At 49.4% G+C, this 17043-nt stretch overlaps 1 protein-coding gene across 1 annotated transcript; it reads left to right on the top strand.

Annotated features, from left to right (window-relative positions):
* Nucleotides 1-7728: 7728 nt before the first annotated feature.
* Nucleotides 7729-10953, top strand: S100A9 (S100 calcium binding protein A9). Its single transcript, XM_054496769.1, has 3 exons — nucleotides 7729-7819; nucleotides 8207-8371; nucleotides 10570-10953. The coding sequence occupies exons 2-3, from the start codon at nucleotides 8222-8224 to the stop codon at nucleotides 10762-10764; spliced, it is 345 nt and encodes a 114-aa protein (XP_054352744.1). The 5' UTR covers nucleotides 7729-7819; nucleotides 8207-8221; the 3' UTR covers nucleotides 10765-10953.
* The last annotated feature ends 6090 nt before the right edge of the window (nucleotides 10954-17043 follow it).

Here is a 17043-nt window from a genome sequence, read left to right as displayed (position 1 = left end):
GAATCCCGAGAGGACCTCGTAAGTCCTAAATTATCTGGCCCTCAGCCCCATCTCACTCCACGCTGCCAGAGCAGGCTGTGCTCTCTGCCCCACCTTCCACCATCTCAGGACCCTTCCCAAGTGCCCAGCCTCACTCCCCACCTGCGCCCAGAGGCTCCACTTCAGCCTGGCATCTTTGGAAAGCACTCCGTGACTAGTCAGGACTGGTAGAGGCTCAGAGTCTCTCTTCTCCATTCTAGCACCTGTATGAATTGTAATTATAATCTCCTCAAGAGCAGTTCTCAAGTCTGTCTCTTTACCTGCCTTTAATAATATCATTATTTATATTTACATTTTTTTGGTCCTCTGTCTTAAGCTTCCCTCCAGCTGTGAATTTCACAGAGGTGGGAATTATACTTTATTCTGTAGTCTCAGGGTTTAGCTTAGTGTCTGGCATAATGCTGACACATGTTAGAAACTCAATAAGTATTTGTCAGATAAAGAAGGAAGGGAGGGAGGGAGGGAGGGAGGAAGAGAGAGAGAGAGAAAGAAAGAAAGAAAAAGAAAGAAAGAGGAAGGAAAGAAAGAAGACAGACAGGAAGAAAGAAAGAAGAGAGAGAGAGAAAGAAAGAAAGAAAGAAAGAAAGAAAGAAAGAAAGAAAGAAAGAAAGAAAGAAAGAAAGAAAAAGACTTAAACAGGACACACTTTTAAAAGGTGTCAAAAGAAGAAGTGGAAAGGAAAAGCAAGCGAGCACACCGACCTGCTTCAAATAATGCACACCTTCAAGTACCTAAGGCAGTGGTTCTCAAAGAGTGGCCCAGGGGAAACTGGGGGACCCCAAGGCCCCTTGCGGGGGTCCATGAGATCAAAACTAATTCCAGAACAATATTCCCTGAATTGCCCACCACAGGAAACTGCCCACAAACCAAGACTCTCGGCTTCTCACTTTCCTCACTGTGCTGATATTTGCACTGATGACACAAAAACAATGGTAGAAAAAACCGACAGAGACATGAACCTATGTGTGGCATCAAATGCACTAGCAGTCATTGTATTCCTCACAATGTATTCTTTCAAGAAAAGGAGCCTCACTTAGGAATGTTCTTGATGAAGCAGTGAGAATTACTCATTTTATTAAATCTCAACCCTGATTCTCTCAAGGAAAAGCATTTGTGTGCTAGAGTTGTGAGCTGAACCAGCCACTTTTTCATGGACGTCATGAACAAATAACATAGAACAAATGATAGCCAAACTATGGATACTCATATTTGGGTATGCGGCATACATTTTCTTGAAAATTAACAAAGTGAGCCTTTCACTTCCAGGAAAACAACTAGAATTTGTTAGCATAATAAAATTGGAGCTTTCAGGCAAAAATTTGAATTTTGGAAAATTTGTGTCTGCCACCATGAGTTTGACAGCTTCCCAATACTTGAAGACTACTGATAGGATCAGTGGTGATATTAACAAATGTGGTGGGGCTTGCTTTTTTTGTTTTGTTTTGTTTGTTTTTGAGAAGGAATCTATCTCTGTTGCCCAGGCTGGAGTGCAGTGGCATGATCTCTGCTCACTGCAACCTCTGCCTCCCGGGTTCAAGTGATTCTCCTGCCTCAGCGTCCCAAGTAGCTGAGACTACAGGCATGTGCTACCACACATGGCTAATTTTTTGTATTTTTAGTAGAGATGGGGTTTCATAGTGTTAGCCAGGATGGTCTCGATCTCCTGACCTCATGATCTGCCCGCCTCAGCCTCCCAAAGTGCTGGGATTACAGGCGTGAGCCACCACGCCTGGCCAAATGTGTTTTATTTATATGTGTGTGTGATATATATAAATATGTATATATATTGAGTAATAAATGGTGTCGGCATTTAGAAGACGTACATAACAGTCAACCAATATTTTCCAAATGATCAATATATGAAGTCACAAAGTCACAAAGTTTGGATAAAAGATCCATTAAATTTTAAGAGGGACCAATTGATTCTAACGTAATAGAGAACAAATAATTCATTGATATGGTTTCAGACTCTACGTTGCAACTAACCTTTGAGAAACCATCACTTGTTGGGTTTTGATGTAATATGAGAGAAGAATATCCACAATTATATATTTAAAAGCTATTAATGTATTCATCCCCTTTGCAACTACTTATCTGTGGGAGATTGGATTTTCTTCAAATCTTCAACCAAAGCAACATACAGCAATACCTTGTATGCAGAAATAGATGTGATAAACCAGCTGTCCTCTTTGAAGCCATACAGTAAAAAGGTCTGCAAAAATGTGAAAAAAAAAACACTCTTCTCACTAGCTTTTGACATATATATATAAAAAAATTATTTTTAATTGTTTAAAAATGTGGTAATACATAATGTGTTTAATGGTACTTTAAGTGAGTTAATAAATCATTTTAAATTTTTTAAACTTTTAATGTAGTAAATACTGATACATATAATCCACAAAAGCTCTTTGGGATACTCAATAACTTCTATGAATACATATAAAAGGGTCCAGAGAGCAAAAAGATTAAAAACCTGGGGCCAAAGGAATCCCACAGCTGTCCTGATGCAGATAGGCCACAAGGTGGCAGCATGCACCCTCTGATAACTCCGGAGCCACCTTTCACTCACTAGGAGTCTCTGAGCAACCTCTTTCATCCATCACTCCCTTCCACTTCCTTCGTTACCTTCATGCTTCTGTGTTGCACGTCTTTTTTTTTTTCTAACTAGCTTTATCCACCAACGCCTTCATAATTACAGGACATAGCCATCTCCTAAGCATAAGTTCTGGCCAAACCAAGCCAGTCATTCATTTTATTCTGCAAACATTTGTCAGGTGTCACTCATATGCAAAGCTTATCATCCAGGGATGAGTACATTGAGAACACTGCTCTCAAGTAGTTAATAATATAATGAGGGAGACAGATCCAAAGGCCAGTGATTATAATGCCTGCTGAGTGTGAAAACCCTTCATTCTTTACAAAGGGCTGTGGACTTCAAAGGGAGTCCTGAGAGCAGAGGATGCCAAAAGCCAGATGCTGAGATACTCATCAAAAATTTCTGCAGGGATCTGGAACCTAGGGACATAGTGAGCACAAAAGCCAGGTTCCCAAGAGATCGGGGAGGAGAAATGATTGGAGCAACAGAAGCCAGGCAACAAAAGGGAATGCCAGCTTTCTCAATTTTGAAGGTGGCGTGTCTGAGAAATTAGGAGGATGATGAGCAGAGGCAGCCGAGGTGGAGACAGAGGGAGAGGTCCAGACTTGGGGAAGCTTAGGTTGAATGTCTAAGAAGCCAGATCACTGGAGCGGCCTCACTGTGGATGCTGGAGCAGCCCAGCATGGGAGCAGGGAGTGGGGCTGCTCTCAGCAGGGGGCCTTAGAGACCTCAGGATGGCCAGTCAGTGGAGGCCACAAGGATGCCAGGGGTGGTCAAAGCTTGGTGTGGACTGAGCCCAAACGTGGTAGAACAATGGTCTGAAGCTACCCGTGGATAGCTTCTGCAAGTCATCCTAATGCACTAGAGTCTAGAATGAGCACTGGGGAAATGGGGGATGTTAGGGGGATTGTGGTTAGGAGACCCGTATCCAGAGATCTCCAAGGAAGAGCACCTGGGACTGCCAGCAAGGAGGAGGACAGGGAATGGAGGAATAGGCAGCAGGCTGTGCGCAGCCTGAGTGGGGCTGGGCCTCAGGCATGAGAGTCCCTGTGAGGAGAGGGACCTGACTTCACCTGCAGGTGGAGCAAGTAGGCCAGGAGACAGTGCCCAGGGGCCATGAGGCTAGTGGTAGTCATGAAGCCCACCAAGAGTCCATCAAAACTTGGAATCTGTGCTAGAAACGACCTAAGGGTCAGCTGTCCCAATCTCCTCATGTAATGGACAAGAAAATGGAGGCCCGAACATGGAAATCACTTCTAAAGACCACCAGCAAGTCTGGGAAAGCTAAGGACTAAAACCCAGCTCAGTCCCTCAGTCCGGGTCCCACTGTGTGCCTGCTGTAACACCCCCATTACAACGCAGGAGGGGCAAAGCTCCCTGAAAGGCCACAGTGGGAGCTGCAGAGAAGGAAAAGACAGACCCACAGTGGGTCCCAGGCATCTGGGAAAGAGCACAGTGATTTGATGGTAGCTGAAGGAACCTCTGCCTGCTTGTTTGTTTGCTTGCTTGGTTGTTTGTTTGTTTGAAATGGAGTCTCACCCTGTCACCCAGGCCGGAGTGCCATGGCGCGATCTTGGCTCACTGCAACCTCCGCCTCCCAGGTTCAAGCGGTCCTCCTGCCTCAGACTCCCGAGTAGCTGGGATTACAGGTGCGCACCACCACACCCGGCTAATTTTTTGTATCTTTAGTAAAGATGGAGGTTTCACCATGTTGGCCATGCTGGTCTCGAACTCCTGACCTCGTGATCCACCTGCCTCGTGCTCCCAAAGTGCTGGGATTACAGGCGTGAACCTCCGCGCCCGGCCACTTATTTGTTTTTTAACCCAAAAAGCCACGCCCTTTTCTCCCAGTGAAAACCTCGAGTCATTGTACAGAGCCAGGAAAATTGGCCCACCCACTTCATGCCCTAGCAGGAGGCTCTGAATTTCCCTGGAAAATCAGTGCCCAGAGGGGAAGACCCCCATCCCACCATCCCTCAGTCCAATCTCTGGCCTCGGCTGGCAGTGAGGAGGCAGGTGGGTGTCGGCCACCTACTGATCATGCCAGGAATTGTCTGCTCCAGTCAGAACCGGAATGGCTCAGCCCTGGCCTCACCTGCACCTGGGCTAGCCCAGAAACTGGGGGCCTGCAGTGGCCTTCTAAGATGGGGGCCCACTGTCAGCATCAGATCCCCCAAGTGCAGATTCCCATCTGTTTTGAAACCCTGACCCGCTGTTCATTCCCACCCACTGCTGAGCCTTCTCTCCCCTGACTCCTTATTTTACTTTCATTCTGAATCAGCACTAAATGACCACAGTCAGTGGCTCTGCAGAAAGTCACAGAACAGAGGGTGACAGGCCAGTGGTTATGTCACATTCACTCACTTCATCATTGATTCATGCACTCCTGAATTTATTCAATCAATAAGTGTTCATCCAGTGCCTACTGAGCCAGCCCTTGCCCAGTGCTAAGACTTCAGAGGTGAGCAGGCAGCATCCCTGCCTAGAGGAGCCACAGTGGTGTGGAGGAGTCAGAAAGTCAACCTGAAAGTTGAGAGCTCCATGACAAAGCAGAGATGCCTGCCGCACACCATCACTCAGGGTTTGATTAACACACACCCTGCTTCATTGTCATGCTTTTTTTGTTTTTATTTTAAATTAATGGGCAAATTGTATTAAACAGGAATTTTCACATAAAGCTTCAGATGTCCTGGGCCCTCAGGAGGTCCAAGAACATCCGGTCTACTTTCCCACTTGGCAGCCCTGGCCTGACACTGGCTGTCCCTTCAAGTTAGGAACGTTCTCATTCCCCACAGTTGCCACCACTGTCCAGTGTCCCCAACACTGAGGCCCCATATCAGTGGCCACAAGTTGCCCTACTGCTGCCGTCGATGTTCTCGTGCCCCGCCAGCTTCACCTTGGGTCTGGTTCCTGCAAGGGTGAGTTGGAGATCCTTGGTTCAGGGTGAGAAGTGCTTTGTCAGAGGCAGCAGAGGGCGCCATGGGAGCACACAGGAAGGGCGCCTGGGGCCGTGCAGGGACTGCAGAACAGGCTGCATTGGCACACAGGGTCAGCTGCTGGCTGCTGGCTGGGCTTCCTCCGTCAGCTTAAACAATGGAAGGCGGACTTGGATAGGAAATCTACTTCATGCTTTCCTGAGCTGTGTCTGCACTGTTCATTCATTCATAGACGACTCATGCATTCAAGCACTCATTCGTTTATTTATTAAATGCTTGCTGTGTGCTTAGCACTGTGCCAAGCCCTGTCCTTAGCTACCAAGAGTTTAAAATGTAATTTGGAAGACAGGATATAAGATTATGTCTCCCCTTTGTATTGTGACTCACTCATCAAGTTCTCCCAGCATCTAGCATTCATATCTGGCACTCAGTAGGTGCTCAACAAATATTTATTGCATAAATGAATGAAAAGATTCTTAGTAACAATACCTTTTATTTACTGGGCTCTTCCCAACTTTCCATGTATTGTCACAATCCTCAAGGTAAGTCCTGATATTATCCTATTTTATTGATAAGAAAAGTAAGGCACAGAGAAGTTAAGTAAATTGCCTAAGGTCACACAGACAGTCTGAAGTCTTAACCACTACTCCAGGTGCATCTCAGCGGTGTGAGGCAGGCCATGCTTAGGGCCAATGCTTAGCACACACAGAGATTTTCTCGGGCTTTCAGAGGACAAAGCAGTCAGGAGGGGCTGGGGCAATAAAGGAAGGCTTCATGGAGACAGAACAAAAGAACCAGTGCAGGTAGAAGAAGAGAACCATCTTTCCTGATAGAGAGAGGGGGCAGCAAGCAAGAGGGAGTCCCAGGGTGGATCATCCATACTGGCTTCCAGGGGTGAGGGGAAAGGATGCCAGCAAGGACTTCAGCAAGGATCAATCAGCAAATCCAAGGGTGTCCCTCGTGCCAAGCCCTGGGCTGTGTGCATAGGAGAACACGAACATGAATGAGAACCTACTTTTGAGGAGCTACAGCCAATTGTCGGACAGAGGCAAAATATGTAAATAATTTTACTCCAGCAAAGCAAGTGTTGAGAGCCAGAAGTGGTATGAGAATCATTGTCAGGAAGACAGAAACTGTTTCCAAATGGGAAGCACAGAGCAGTCTCCTTGGAAGGGAGTGCATTAGAACTGAGCCGTGGAGGTGGGCAGGATATCACTGTGGAGTGGGGGAAGGGCACTCCTGGGGTGGCAAGATGGGAGGTGGGCCCTGTGTTCCCACAGTGAGCAGGGAGGTAGTGAAAGGGAAGCTGGCCAGACAGGCAGGGCCATTCCAAGAGGGCTTTGTGTGCAGGGCTAAGCCAAGCTTTCTCCATAGGCAATGGGGAGCCACTGGAGGTTTGTAGCAGGGGAAGGACACGTCTTGCCCACCAGGAGGCTATATAAAAACAGTTGTCTCCCAAGTTATAAGTCCCTGGAACCCTTGCTGGGAGCAGGATTTAGAAAAATGATGCTGAGAGATGCTAGAAACATATTCGCCCTGAGGCTCTCTCACTCAGACTGCAAGAGGGAGGTATCATCAGAATTGCCCTTAACCAGGAACCAGAATAGCTGGGTCCCCTTCCTGCCAAGTCAGCAACCAGCTATGTGACCTTGCTCAGGTCCATCTCCGGGTGTCAGTTTCTTCATCTACAATGCAAGAGAGTTGCCCACCTCTGAGAACACTTCTAACCCCAACTCTCACCCTACGAATCTAAGAATCCCATACCAACCCCTCACCATCCTAAGTATCACAGAGCCAGGCAAGCATGGGGGAGGGCTCAGACCATCCTTGTTGGACTAAAAGGAAGGGGCAGACTGCCCGTGGGGGGCAGCCGAGAGGGTCAGGCCCCCATAGGTCTTCAGCCTGCTTCAACCTCAAAGGGGACGGGGGGCTGAGTGGTGCCAGAGGAGCAGCAGGCTCACTCGGGGAGAGCAGGGGCTTAGGATAGAAGGGAAATGAACTAAACAACCAGCTTCCTCCCAAACCAGTTTCAGGCCAGGGCTGGGAATTTCACAAAAAAGCAAAAGGCGCTCTGTGAACATTTCCTGCCCCGCCCCAGCCCCCTTCCTGGCAGCATTACCACACTGCTCACCTGTGAAGCAATCTTCCGGAGACAGGCCCAAAGGGCCAAGTGCCCCAGTCAGGAGCTGCCTATAAATGCAGAGCCTGCACAGCTCTGGCAAACACTCTGTGTGGCTCCTCGGCTTTGGTAAGTGAGCTGCCAGCTTCCGCAGGCAGAAGCCTGCCTGCCAATTCCTTCTTTCCTTCCCTGACCCAACTTCCTTCCAAATCCTCCTCCTGGAAGCCCTCTTTGGTTGGCCCTGCCTACTTTAAAGCTTCTTTCACATTTTCTTAGGTCATGTTCCCCTGGGGTCTCCTGCCCTCAAATTCTTTGCTTTTTGGCACTCTGTAGATATTCTAAAAAATCATTTTGTACATGTGTGTGACAGGTCATCTCCCAGTTAAGTTGCAGCCTGTGCTTTCTTTTTATTTTGCACTTCCCCCACTATTTCTGTGAGTGCTTAGTAGGAAGTGTCAAAGAAGCTTGACAGCATTTTCTTCTAAGTGTCCCAACTCTTGGTTTTCCATTACACAGACAGAGTGCAAGACGATGACTTGCAAAATGTCGCAGCTGGAACGCAACATAGAGACCATCATCAACACCTTCCACCAATACTCTGTGAAGCTGGGGCACCCAGACACCCTGAACCAGGGGGAATTCAAAGAGCTGGTGCAAAAAGATCTGCAAAACTTTCTCAAGGTAGGGCTGGACTCTGGCAGGTCTGACCCAGCCTCACAGCAATTTGGGTTGACAAGGGAGGATGAGAGTGTGGCCTACAGCAATCAAGGGGAAGATTTGAGCTCCTGGAGCCCAGCCCCAAGACGCAGCGGGTGTCCTATTATACAGGGCAGGTGCTCACAGTTACACAGGACAACAGGGTCAAGAAATAGCTCAACTGAACACCTACTATTTGTCGGGCCCTGTTCTGGGCAGAGGGATGTAGTGGTAAATGGGGAGCCCACTATTCCAGTGGAGGGGGACACACAGTAAAGTCGTTGGCCAATAAAGAGCACAGATAAAGCCAAATGCCAATAAGTGCCTGGAAGAAAATGAGATAGAGTGTGCTGTGGGCAATGGGGCTGGGCAGGGTGGAGGTGACCAGTTAGGGTACGTGAGAAGGGCCTCTTTGAGGAGGTAACATTTGAGCTGAGCCCCGAATGTCGGGGAGGGAAGCCCCTGAGGATGACACTTGGCACAAAGCTGAGGAGACCCTAAGCCTCAGGTGGGAACTTGGGGTGGAAGACTTGGAGGGCTTTTCTAATCCTAAGGGTCTGCGGTGGAAAATGAATGCATAAATAGCACATGGAGAGCACCTGCACAGCACTCAGGGAACTGGGAGGTTTTTCCCCTGCTCCAAAAGTGATTAGGCAGTTCTAAGAAAAAGGCTGAGCACTTCCAACAGCCTTTTTGTTTTCTTTTCAAATTTGGGGAAAGTCGGGAAACAGAGGCCTGCATTAAGAAGGGTGGAACACATGGGTCTCAGTCTCAGTTCCACTCCTGGAGCCAGACATCCTGGGGTAGGTCCCCAGCCCTCCCAGTGCCCCTCCCTCTGCCTTGGTAAGGTGGAGAATTGCAGCCTTCAGAGTTAGGGGCCCTGACAGCTCTCCATAGGTGGGAGCCTCAGGCTGGCAGGACACTCGGTGGGGTAGGCAAGAAAGGGCCCAGCAGAGAGGCTGCATGGCAAAGCTATCCTCCATGTGACCCCCTATGCCCGCTTCACCCCCCACCTGACATCCCCCGCCAGAAGCAAAGCGATGCTGCGGGAAAGGAAGCAGAGCCTCATGGATGGGCTGCACAGGAGAGTGCTCGCATTGGCTGGGTGCCCCACAGGTTCTGGGAGGGGACTTAGCAAGGTGACTCAGCCAGAGGGTGGCAGAGCCGGAACCAGCCAGTGCTCTCTTGGACCCCGCCTGGGTCTTCTACCTCCCCTGATGTCTCTCCATTTTTTTTTTTTTTTTTTGAGACTGAGTTTCGCTCTTGTTGCCCAGGCTGGAGTGCAATGGCACAATCTCGGCTCACCACAACCTCCACCTCCCGGGTTCAAGCGATTCTCCTGCTTCAGCCTCCTGAATAGCTGGGATTACAGACATGCACCACCACGCCTGGCTAATTTTGTATTTTTTGTAGAGACGAGGTTTCTCCATGTTGGTCAGGCTGGTCTCGAACTCTTGACCTTAGGTGATCTGCCTGCCTCGGCCTTCCAAAGTGCTGGGATTACAAGCATGAGCCACCCTGTCCGGCTGTCTCCCCTTTTATACTTTATCACACCCTTGAAGGTCAGCGGAGCACATACTCTGCTCTCTGACCCTCCATCTCCCCTGCCCACACCTAGTTTTTCTAGGTGTTTCCCCGTTGTGTTGGTTGAAATACGTTTCACTAATTGGTAACCTCCAGAGGGAAGGGAAGTGAGGGCAGGGGAAGGAGTGAAGTGCAGAGGGGTAGCAGAGTGGAAGTGGCCTCTAAGTCAGATCTGAATTTGCGTGCCCTGAGTAGTCAAGCTGTGAAAACTAATGACCCTTTCTAGGACCGGTTTCGAGTCTTCCTCCAGGAAGATACCATTCCTAGCTGTTAAAGTTGTTATAAGCACCAAATGAGGTGACATTTCCAGGCTTACTCATGCCATGACCAGGGCAAGACCCTGGAACTCAGCTTCCTCTTCTATAAATAGAGAATCAGCACCCAAGTCACAGGGTCATGGAGGGAATAAACTGGAGAGCGTTTGGTATGTGCTCAGTGTCTGCTCCACTGGGGGCACTCAGCCCATGGTCATTTTTAATTTTTAAATCCAGCCCCAGGGTGAGGCTTCCCTGTACATTTGCCAGCTGGTCATTTACTGTGCTCCCAGTCCCCACCTCTGGCCACACCCAGCTCTCACAGCCTTCTCTCCCCACCCACAGAAGGAGAATAAGAAGGAAAAGGTCATAGAGCACATCATGGAGGACCTGGACACAAACGCAGACAAGCAGCTGAGCTTCGAGGAGTTCATCATGCTGATGGCGAGGCTAACCTGGGCCTCCCACGAGAAGATGCACGAGGGTGATGAGGGCCCCGGCCACCACCATAAGCCAGGCCTCGGGGAGGACACCCCCTAAGACCACAGTGGCCAAGATCACAGTGGCCACGGCCACGGCCACAGTCATGGTGGCCACGGCCACAGCCACTAATCAGGAGGCCAGGCCACCCTGCCTCTACCCAACCAGGGCCCCAGGGCCTGTTATGCCAAACTGTCTTGGCTGTGGGGCTAGGGGCTGGGGCCAAATAAAGTCTCTTCTTCCAAGTCAGTGCTCTGTGTGCTTCTTCCACCTCTTCTCCAACCCTGCCTTCCCAGGGCTCTGGGCATTAGACGGCCCTGTCGTTATCTGTGACTCAGCCCCCTCATTCAGTATTAACAAAATGAGAAGCAGCAAAACATGGGTCTGTGCTGGGCCCCTTGGGCTCACCTCCCTGACCATGTCCTCACCTCTGACTTCAGGCCCCACTGCTCAGATCCCAGGCTCCCTGCGCCATCTCAGACACCCTGTCCAGCCTGTCCAGCCTGACAAATGGCCCTTGTCACTGTACACTGTAGAAAGCAAAAGGGCCTATCCCTGCCCCTTGATATGCCAGCTACCTCACCAACCAGCCCCAAGTCTGTCTTCACCCATCACTGTCTACGCAGCCCTCTCTCTCCTAACAGAATTCTATTCCTCTGAAAGTCTTTCAGAAATGGACCTAGACAGTGCCATGTCTGGGGAGGAATACCGGCACCCAGGCAGTGGAAACAAGGACAGATCCGGTGTGTTTACTCTCAGACTTTTTCTGGATCCAAGAGAGCAATTGGGTCTCTCTTAACAGACCTGCCACCCTAATCAACAGGAGTGCTCACACAAGTGGGAGTCTGGGAGCTTAGCCCTATGCCCACCCTGGTCTCAACAGAATGGCAGAGTGAAGAAATGAGCTCCAGTCCTGGCTCTGCAGCTAAAAGACTCCGTGACTACCAGGAGAAGTGTGTGCTCTGGGTCCAGAGAGCCTGGGGGTCTGAAGATTCTGATTTTAAGCTTTGAGAGCCAGCTATCCTTTCTGGTGGGTAGCTGAGAGCTGGGGCCAACACAAGTATCTGCTTCTCTCTGCAAAGCCTGCTACCAGGCCTGGCCCCAGCTGCCTCAGGGCTACTGCTGCAGCTCCCCCTTCAAGCTGCCCCGGATCCAAGTGCTCAGTTCAGGGACTCCTCTGCCATCTTCCTGCCCTTTGGCTATAAAGTCCCTTTCCTAAGTTATAACCAGTGGGATTTGGTCTTCCAAAAACCAGAGTCCAGATCAAGGTCCTCTGACCCCTGTCCTTTCAGCAGAAAGAAGACTCACAGAATTAGGATCTGGGGAAGCTGGGAAGACTAGCAGTCATCTACTCTCCCTTTTCATAAGTGAAGAAACCGAGGCGTAATATGGAGAAGAGACTAGTCCAAAGTCATACAAATGACAGAGTTGCTCAAAATAATGCAGTACGATAAATAGCTTGAATCATATCTGCCCCACTGGCTGCACCTCCCCAGCCACTTCCCCAGTGCAGAACAGGAAGATATAGAGCTGCCAGTGTTGGATTTCAGCCCTCCCCTCACAGCCTGGCTATGGTTGTGCCCCCAACCTGCCTGTTGCAGACTCCTCCTCTAAGGGCCTGGGGGCTCCGCTCTGGGTACAGGGTTTTAAGGGCTCCCACTCGAGGGTATGAGGATGTTTCCAGGAACTGTCTCAGGGTGACAGCTTAGGCAGCAGAGTCTAGAAGCCCTCATCAGTCCCTTCTGTGCCTGACTTGGAGACCTGACAGCTGGGGACACTCATCTTCTGACAGCCCTTCTGCTCCCATGCTCACATCCAGGGAGGAGTCACTGTCTTCACTCCCTTCTGAACACAGCTTGGTAATGGGGAGAGAGAAGCATCCTGGGGATTGGAGGGCCTTAGACCAGATGCTTCCAGTAGGGTAGTAACTGCCCCCCCACGCCCTCTGCCCACCACTACTTATCACAATGTGCCTAAATATGTTTATGTCTCTGCCTACCCCTCCAGACTGATAACTCCAAGAGAGCAAAGTCCATCTGTTTTTTTCTGATTTATTCCCAGCACCTAGAGTAGTGGCTGCTACATGGAAGGTTCTCAGCAAATACTGCCTGTATAATGTCCTAAATTTCTCACGTGTTCTATGTTCTCTTCTCAAGGGATGATGTGGGGAAAAAAAGGCAAGAGGAGATCAAAACCTGCAAATGGAAGGCTTCTGCATTAGCATTACAGAATCTCAAACCTGAAGGTAAGGAGCAGCAAATTGATGGAATCTGAGGGCCCCTCCACCCCCCTGTTCAATCAGACCAATTTGATTTGAAGGAAGAGATTTGTCTTGAAAAAAGTGTGAAAACTATGGACTTAATCCGATCTGTCCCACCTACACTCTAGAGTGATTCTTGCCAACATCCCTGCCAAGTGACTGAACCAACCCTGCCTGAATTCCTCCAGGAAAGGAGAATTTCCTCCTTTGGGAGTGACACTTGGAATGTCCCTCATTATACTGAGCCAAAATCCATCTCCTCATGCCCACCCAGCATTAGTCCTACTTTTCCTCCCCTTTGAGGACACAGAACAAATCTAACCCCTTATCATCCATCCTCCCATCCACATGTTTATTCCTCCACTTCTTCAAAACACCCTCCCTAAATTACATCCAGGCTTTCTCCAGCCTCTTCACCTTTGCACCAAAAATGCTGTGCTCCATCCTGGTGTCTCTTGTAAGTCCCTTAGGATCCATTAAGCCTCAGAGCCAGTGTTACTGCTTCCTCACCATCCACCCTTCTCAAGAAGATAGGGACTTCCTCCTCCAGGCCAACAGAACTCTGATAATTCCACCATTGCACTTCAAATACTGAATTGCAAATACTCATTTGCCAAGACTATGAACCCCTGAAAGCAGGGACTATGGCTGACTTTCCCCCACATTCAAGATCCCAGCATGGACCATCCACTTGTTCATCCACAAAGTGAAGATAGGATGGTTCTAGAGCAGAAATGGGTGCTTTGCTTGAATGTGGGTGTGAGGTAGGAGTGGCTCTCAGGAACTGGGGTGGGGGGTGCCAGCTGTCTGGAGACCTGGGGCTGGCCGATAGCAGAGCAGCTGAGTAGGAGGATGACCCAGAGACCTCCCCAGGTACCAAGGATTCTTCCATTTGCCTTGTCTCTAGTAAGTCAGTCTGCATGTAGGCAATTGTTTCAGACCCTGGGGGAAGGTCTGACAACAAGCCACTTGCACCCTGTGGAATTTTCTTTAAACGTAGTTTAACAGAACTCATCAAGGTGACTTAACCTCTTCATTCTCATTAGCCTCTTTCAATTCAAAAAAAAACCTCATTCTGTTGAGTAGAGCAGAGTGGGCTTCTTTTCTCAGATAGAGAGAGCAAGCATGTCCATGTCCATGTCAAGGTTAAGATTCCCACTCTAAGTGAGAATCAGTAGCTGTCTCTGTGATTAATGAGTCCTTTGGGGAAACATGACCTTTGGGGACTTTCCCAGAACCAAGGTGACTAAAGAACCAGAGACAACCTGTCTTCAGATGACTATCCAACAATTCCTGCAACAATGAGTTGCCCTCCAGGCTGGTGTTGGCAGTGGAACCTGAACTGCTAGATGCCTTTCTGGGAGGAATGAGGAAGGATCAGAAGTAGTCTAAGCTGCTAAACTCTTCCCAGACACTTCACAGTGCTCTGAATGTGGTCTGGGGCCTGAGTGGTGGTGGGATGGCTCCAGAACTTGGGGGAGAAATGAATTCACTTGTCCATTCACTTGTATGTCCCTTCATTCACTCAACAGACATTAACTGCAGGCTTACTATGTGTCTGGCACAGTATAATGCTCTGAGGGGCCTTCATGATAAATAAGGCTTGTCCATGTTGTCAAGTTCTCGGGCCTGCAGGGAGACAAGACAGCTCCTCAAATTAATCTGATGTGGAAAATGAGAGGCCAGGGAGGTCCAGCTAAAAGATTTCAGTGGGATATAGTTCGGTGGGACTTTGAGGTGGGAATGATTCCCTTCACTGGGGCCATCTCCATGGAGGGGTGAGTATCAGTGTGACATCAAGGCTGGTACCTGTAGACATCCCAGGATAAACATGAAGGTGCTTCAGGAGACTGTGTATGCAAAGGCCTGGAAATGGGCAGGCGTGGGGTTTGAGGGGGAATGAGGAGCACTGGGGGCGTGGCGGGGAGAGGTAAGAGAGACAGAGGAGAACAGGGTAGGTACCAGGCCAAGGAGCTCACACTCCATTCAGCAGAACAGGGGCAGAGCCCCGAAGGCTTCAGGGAGGGCAATGATATAATCACATTTGCATTTCATAGAAGTTTCTCTATCTGTGTTTTATGGGATGGGTTTGGGGTGGGAATGAGACCCCAGGCACATGGCCTGTGGGGAGTCTGTTGCAATAGCACAGGTGAGCACTTAAGAGTCTAAGCGGTGCTTCTCAGAAAAAGTAATGCTAGAGCCTCAAACTACCCCAAGCTTCACCTCAATTAGGCTAGGTGTGACTGCAACATGATAAATAAGATCATTTCATGCTATTTGCCAAGACCTTTCCAGGAAGGAAGATCTCAGCTTTCACCAGCCCGGTGAGCCAACCTTACACAACCCTGATGCAGCCCTGCTCTGAAGTAAGCTCCATAATCCAACTGCCCCCTCTTCCAGCAGTTGCTTAAAACATATATTTTAGAAAGCCCCGTGTCATGGATTTTGACACTCCAGTTACCAAAGTGACAGCAGGACTGAAACAACTGGTTTCTCAAGTCCTATTGCCTGCTCTGACCTGAAACAGTTTCTCTATCCCAAGATGACAATCAGTCCCTGGATGATTAGACCACCCCTGTCTTCAGAGATTCACTCCTAGACACAGGAGACAGGGAAAGGGAGCCCCTGAGGGACAGCCAGCTGGCCTCCTTCCTGAGTGTCCCACGGAATGCAGAGTCCCAACTAAACGCAGAGCACTGCTATTGGTGCTGGCTCAAAACAACTACATCTAGGCTTTCCTTTTCTGCATGAGTTCTCCCACTCTTGCCCACGTACCCAAAATTGCTGCATGCAGACTGTACAGTGAGGAAGGGGTTTGTTGCCAAGACCAGAGGTGAAGAGGAAGAGGAGGGTGGCCACCGGCAGGGGCGGCAGGGGCGGCAGGGTTCCAGCATGCAGCCCGCACCTTCAGCAGCCCCCGCCTTGACTTGGAGTCTGATCCTCCCTCCTCTCCCCTGCCTCTCCCCCAACCTTTTCCCTCTTGATTTGCCCCCTCTCTTTCTCTCTCTACCTTTTCTACATCCTCTCCCCGAGCTTTTTCTCACTTACTGCCTTCTGCCCTCCTGTTCTCTGTGGTAAAATGCAGTTCTATGTGGCTGGGTGCTTTCAGGGAAGCAACTAGGGGTCATATCTAATCTTTGTGAAGTAACTAGGGGTCATATCTAACCAGAAATGGCTCCCTCAAAACACAAGAAGTCCCAATTTTGAGTCTACTTCTAATAACAAAAGGAGATAATCACAAGGGAAAATTGTTGAAGGTTTTGGGGAATCAAGTCTGGAAAATATAAGCAAGGGAGCCATGACAACTGCCTTCAAATATCGCCAAGGTCCAGGGAGAGGAGCCCACCCCGGGGGGCAAGGCCTCCAAAACCCGCTGTGGTATGGCTTATTTGCTGCCAGGCGCTCCCACTCTCCCAGCACTGCCTCAAGCATTGCCCTCGCGTTCTACTCCAGGTGTTCATTCCCTCTGGTAGGAAACAGCTCCATGCAAAGAAGCCAACATTCATCAGCTGTTCAGTCTGCAAATACTCATTGAGTGCAGAGCACTGTTATAGGTGCTGGGTCAACAAAACTGCGTCTAGGGGAGAGTCAGACAAGAGGCAAGTCAAGAAATAGATAGCCCAGATCATTTTAGATGGTGACGAGTTGCGCAAAGAAAATAAAGGGGGCGTGCTAATAGGACTGCTTTGTGGGCCGGCAGCCAGGCAAGGAAGCAACGCTGGAAATGAGGCCTGGATGACAAGAAGCCATCTCCACAAAGATTTCACCCCAGACACATTGGAGAGCCTTTGGAGGGGTTTAATCAGGCAGGTGATGTGATATGATGTATCTGGAGGAGAATATTCGGCGGCTGTGTGGAGGGTAGCCTGGAGAACCCCAGAGTAGAAGCATGAGGACCAGTTAGGAGGCTGCTGAGCCTGGTCTTATGTCAAATACTGTGCTAGATTCCCTGCCTTCACAGAGCCCTCAGTCCAGTGGCGGCACAATTACCAAACAGATATTTTCTCTACAATACAATGTTGTGGGCAAAAGACAAGCAAAGGCAGATGATAAGTACAAGATGCCCTGAGAGTACAGAG

Source organism: Pongo pygmaeus, chromosome 1, assembly GCF_028885625.2.
Source record: "Pongo pygmaeus isolate AG05252 chromosome 1, NHGRI_mPonPyg2-v2.0_pri, whole genome shotgun sequence".
Classification (NCBI taxonomy): Eukaryota; Metazoa; Chordata; class Mammalia; order Primates; family Hominidae; genus Pongo; species Pongo pygmaeus.
The sequence above is the reverse complement of the archived record's forward strand: the minus strand, read 5'-3'. Positions and strand labels throughout refer to the sequence as shown.

What these genes read in the sequence shown, in the direction of transcription:
- S100A9 (XM_054496769.1), top strand. Translation starts at nt 8,222, where the DNA reads ATGACTTGCAAAATGTCGCAGCTGGAACGCAACATAGAGACCATCATC. An exon ending in ATCTGCAAAACTTTCTCAAG is followed by an intron (nt 8,372 to 10,569) that starts GTAGGGCTGGAC and finishes CCCCACCCACAG; the next exon opens with AAGGAGAATAAGAAGGAAAA.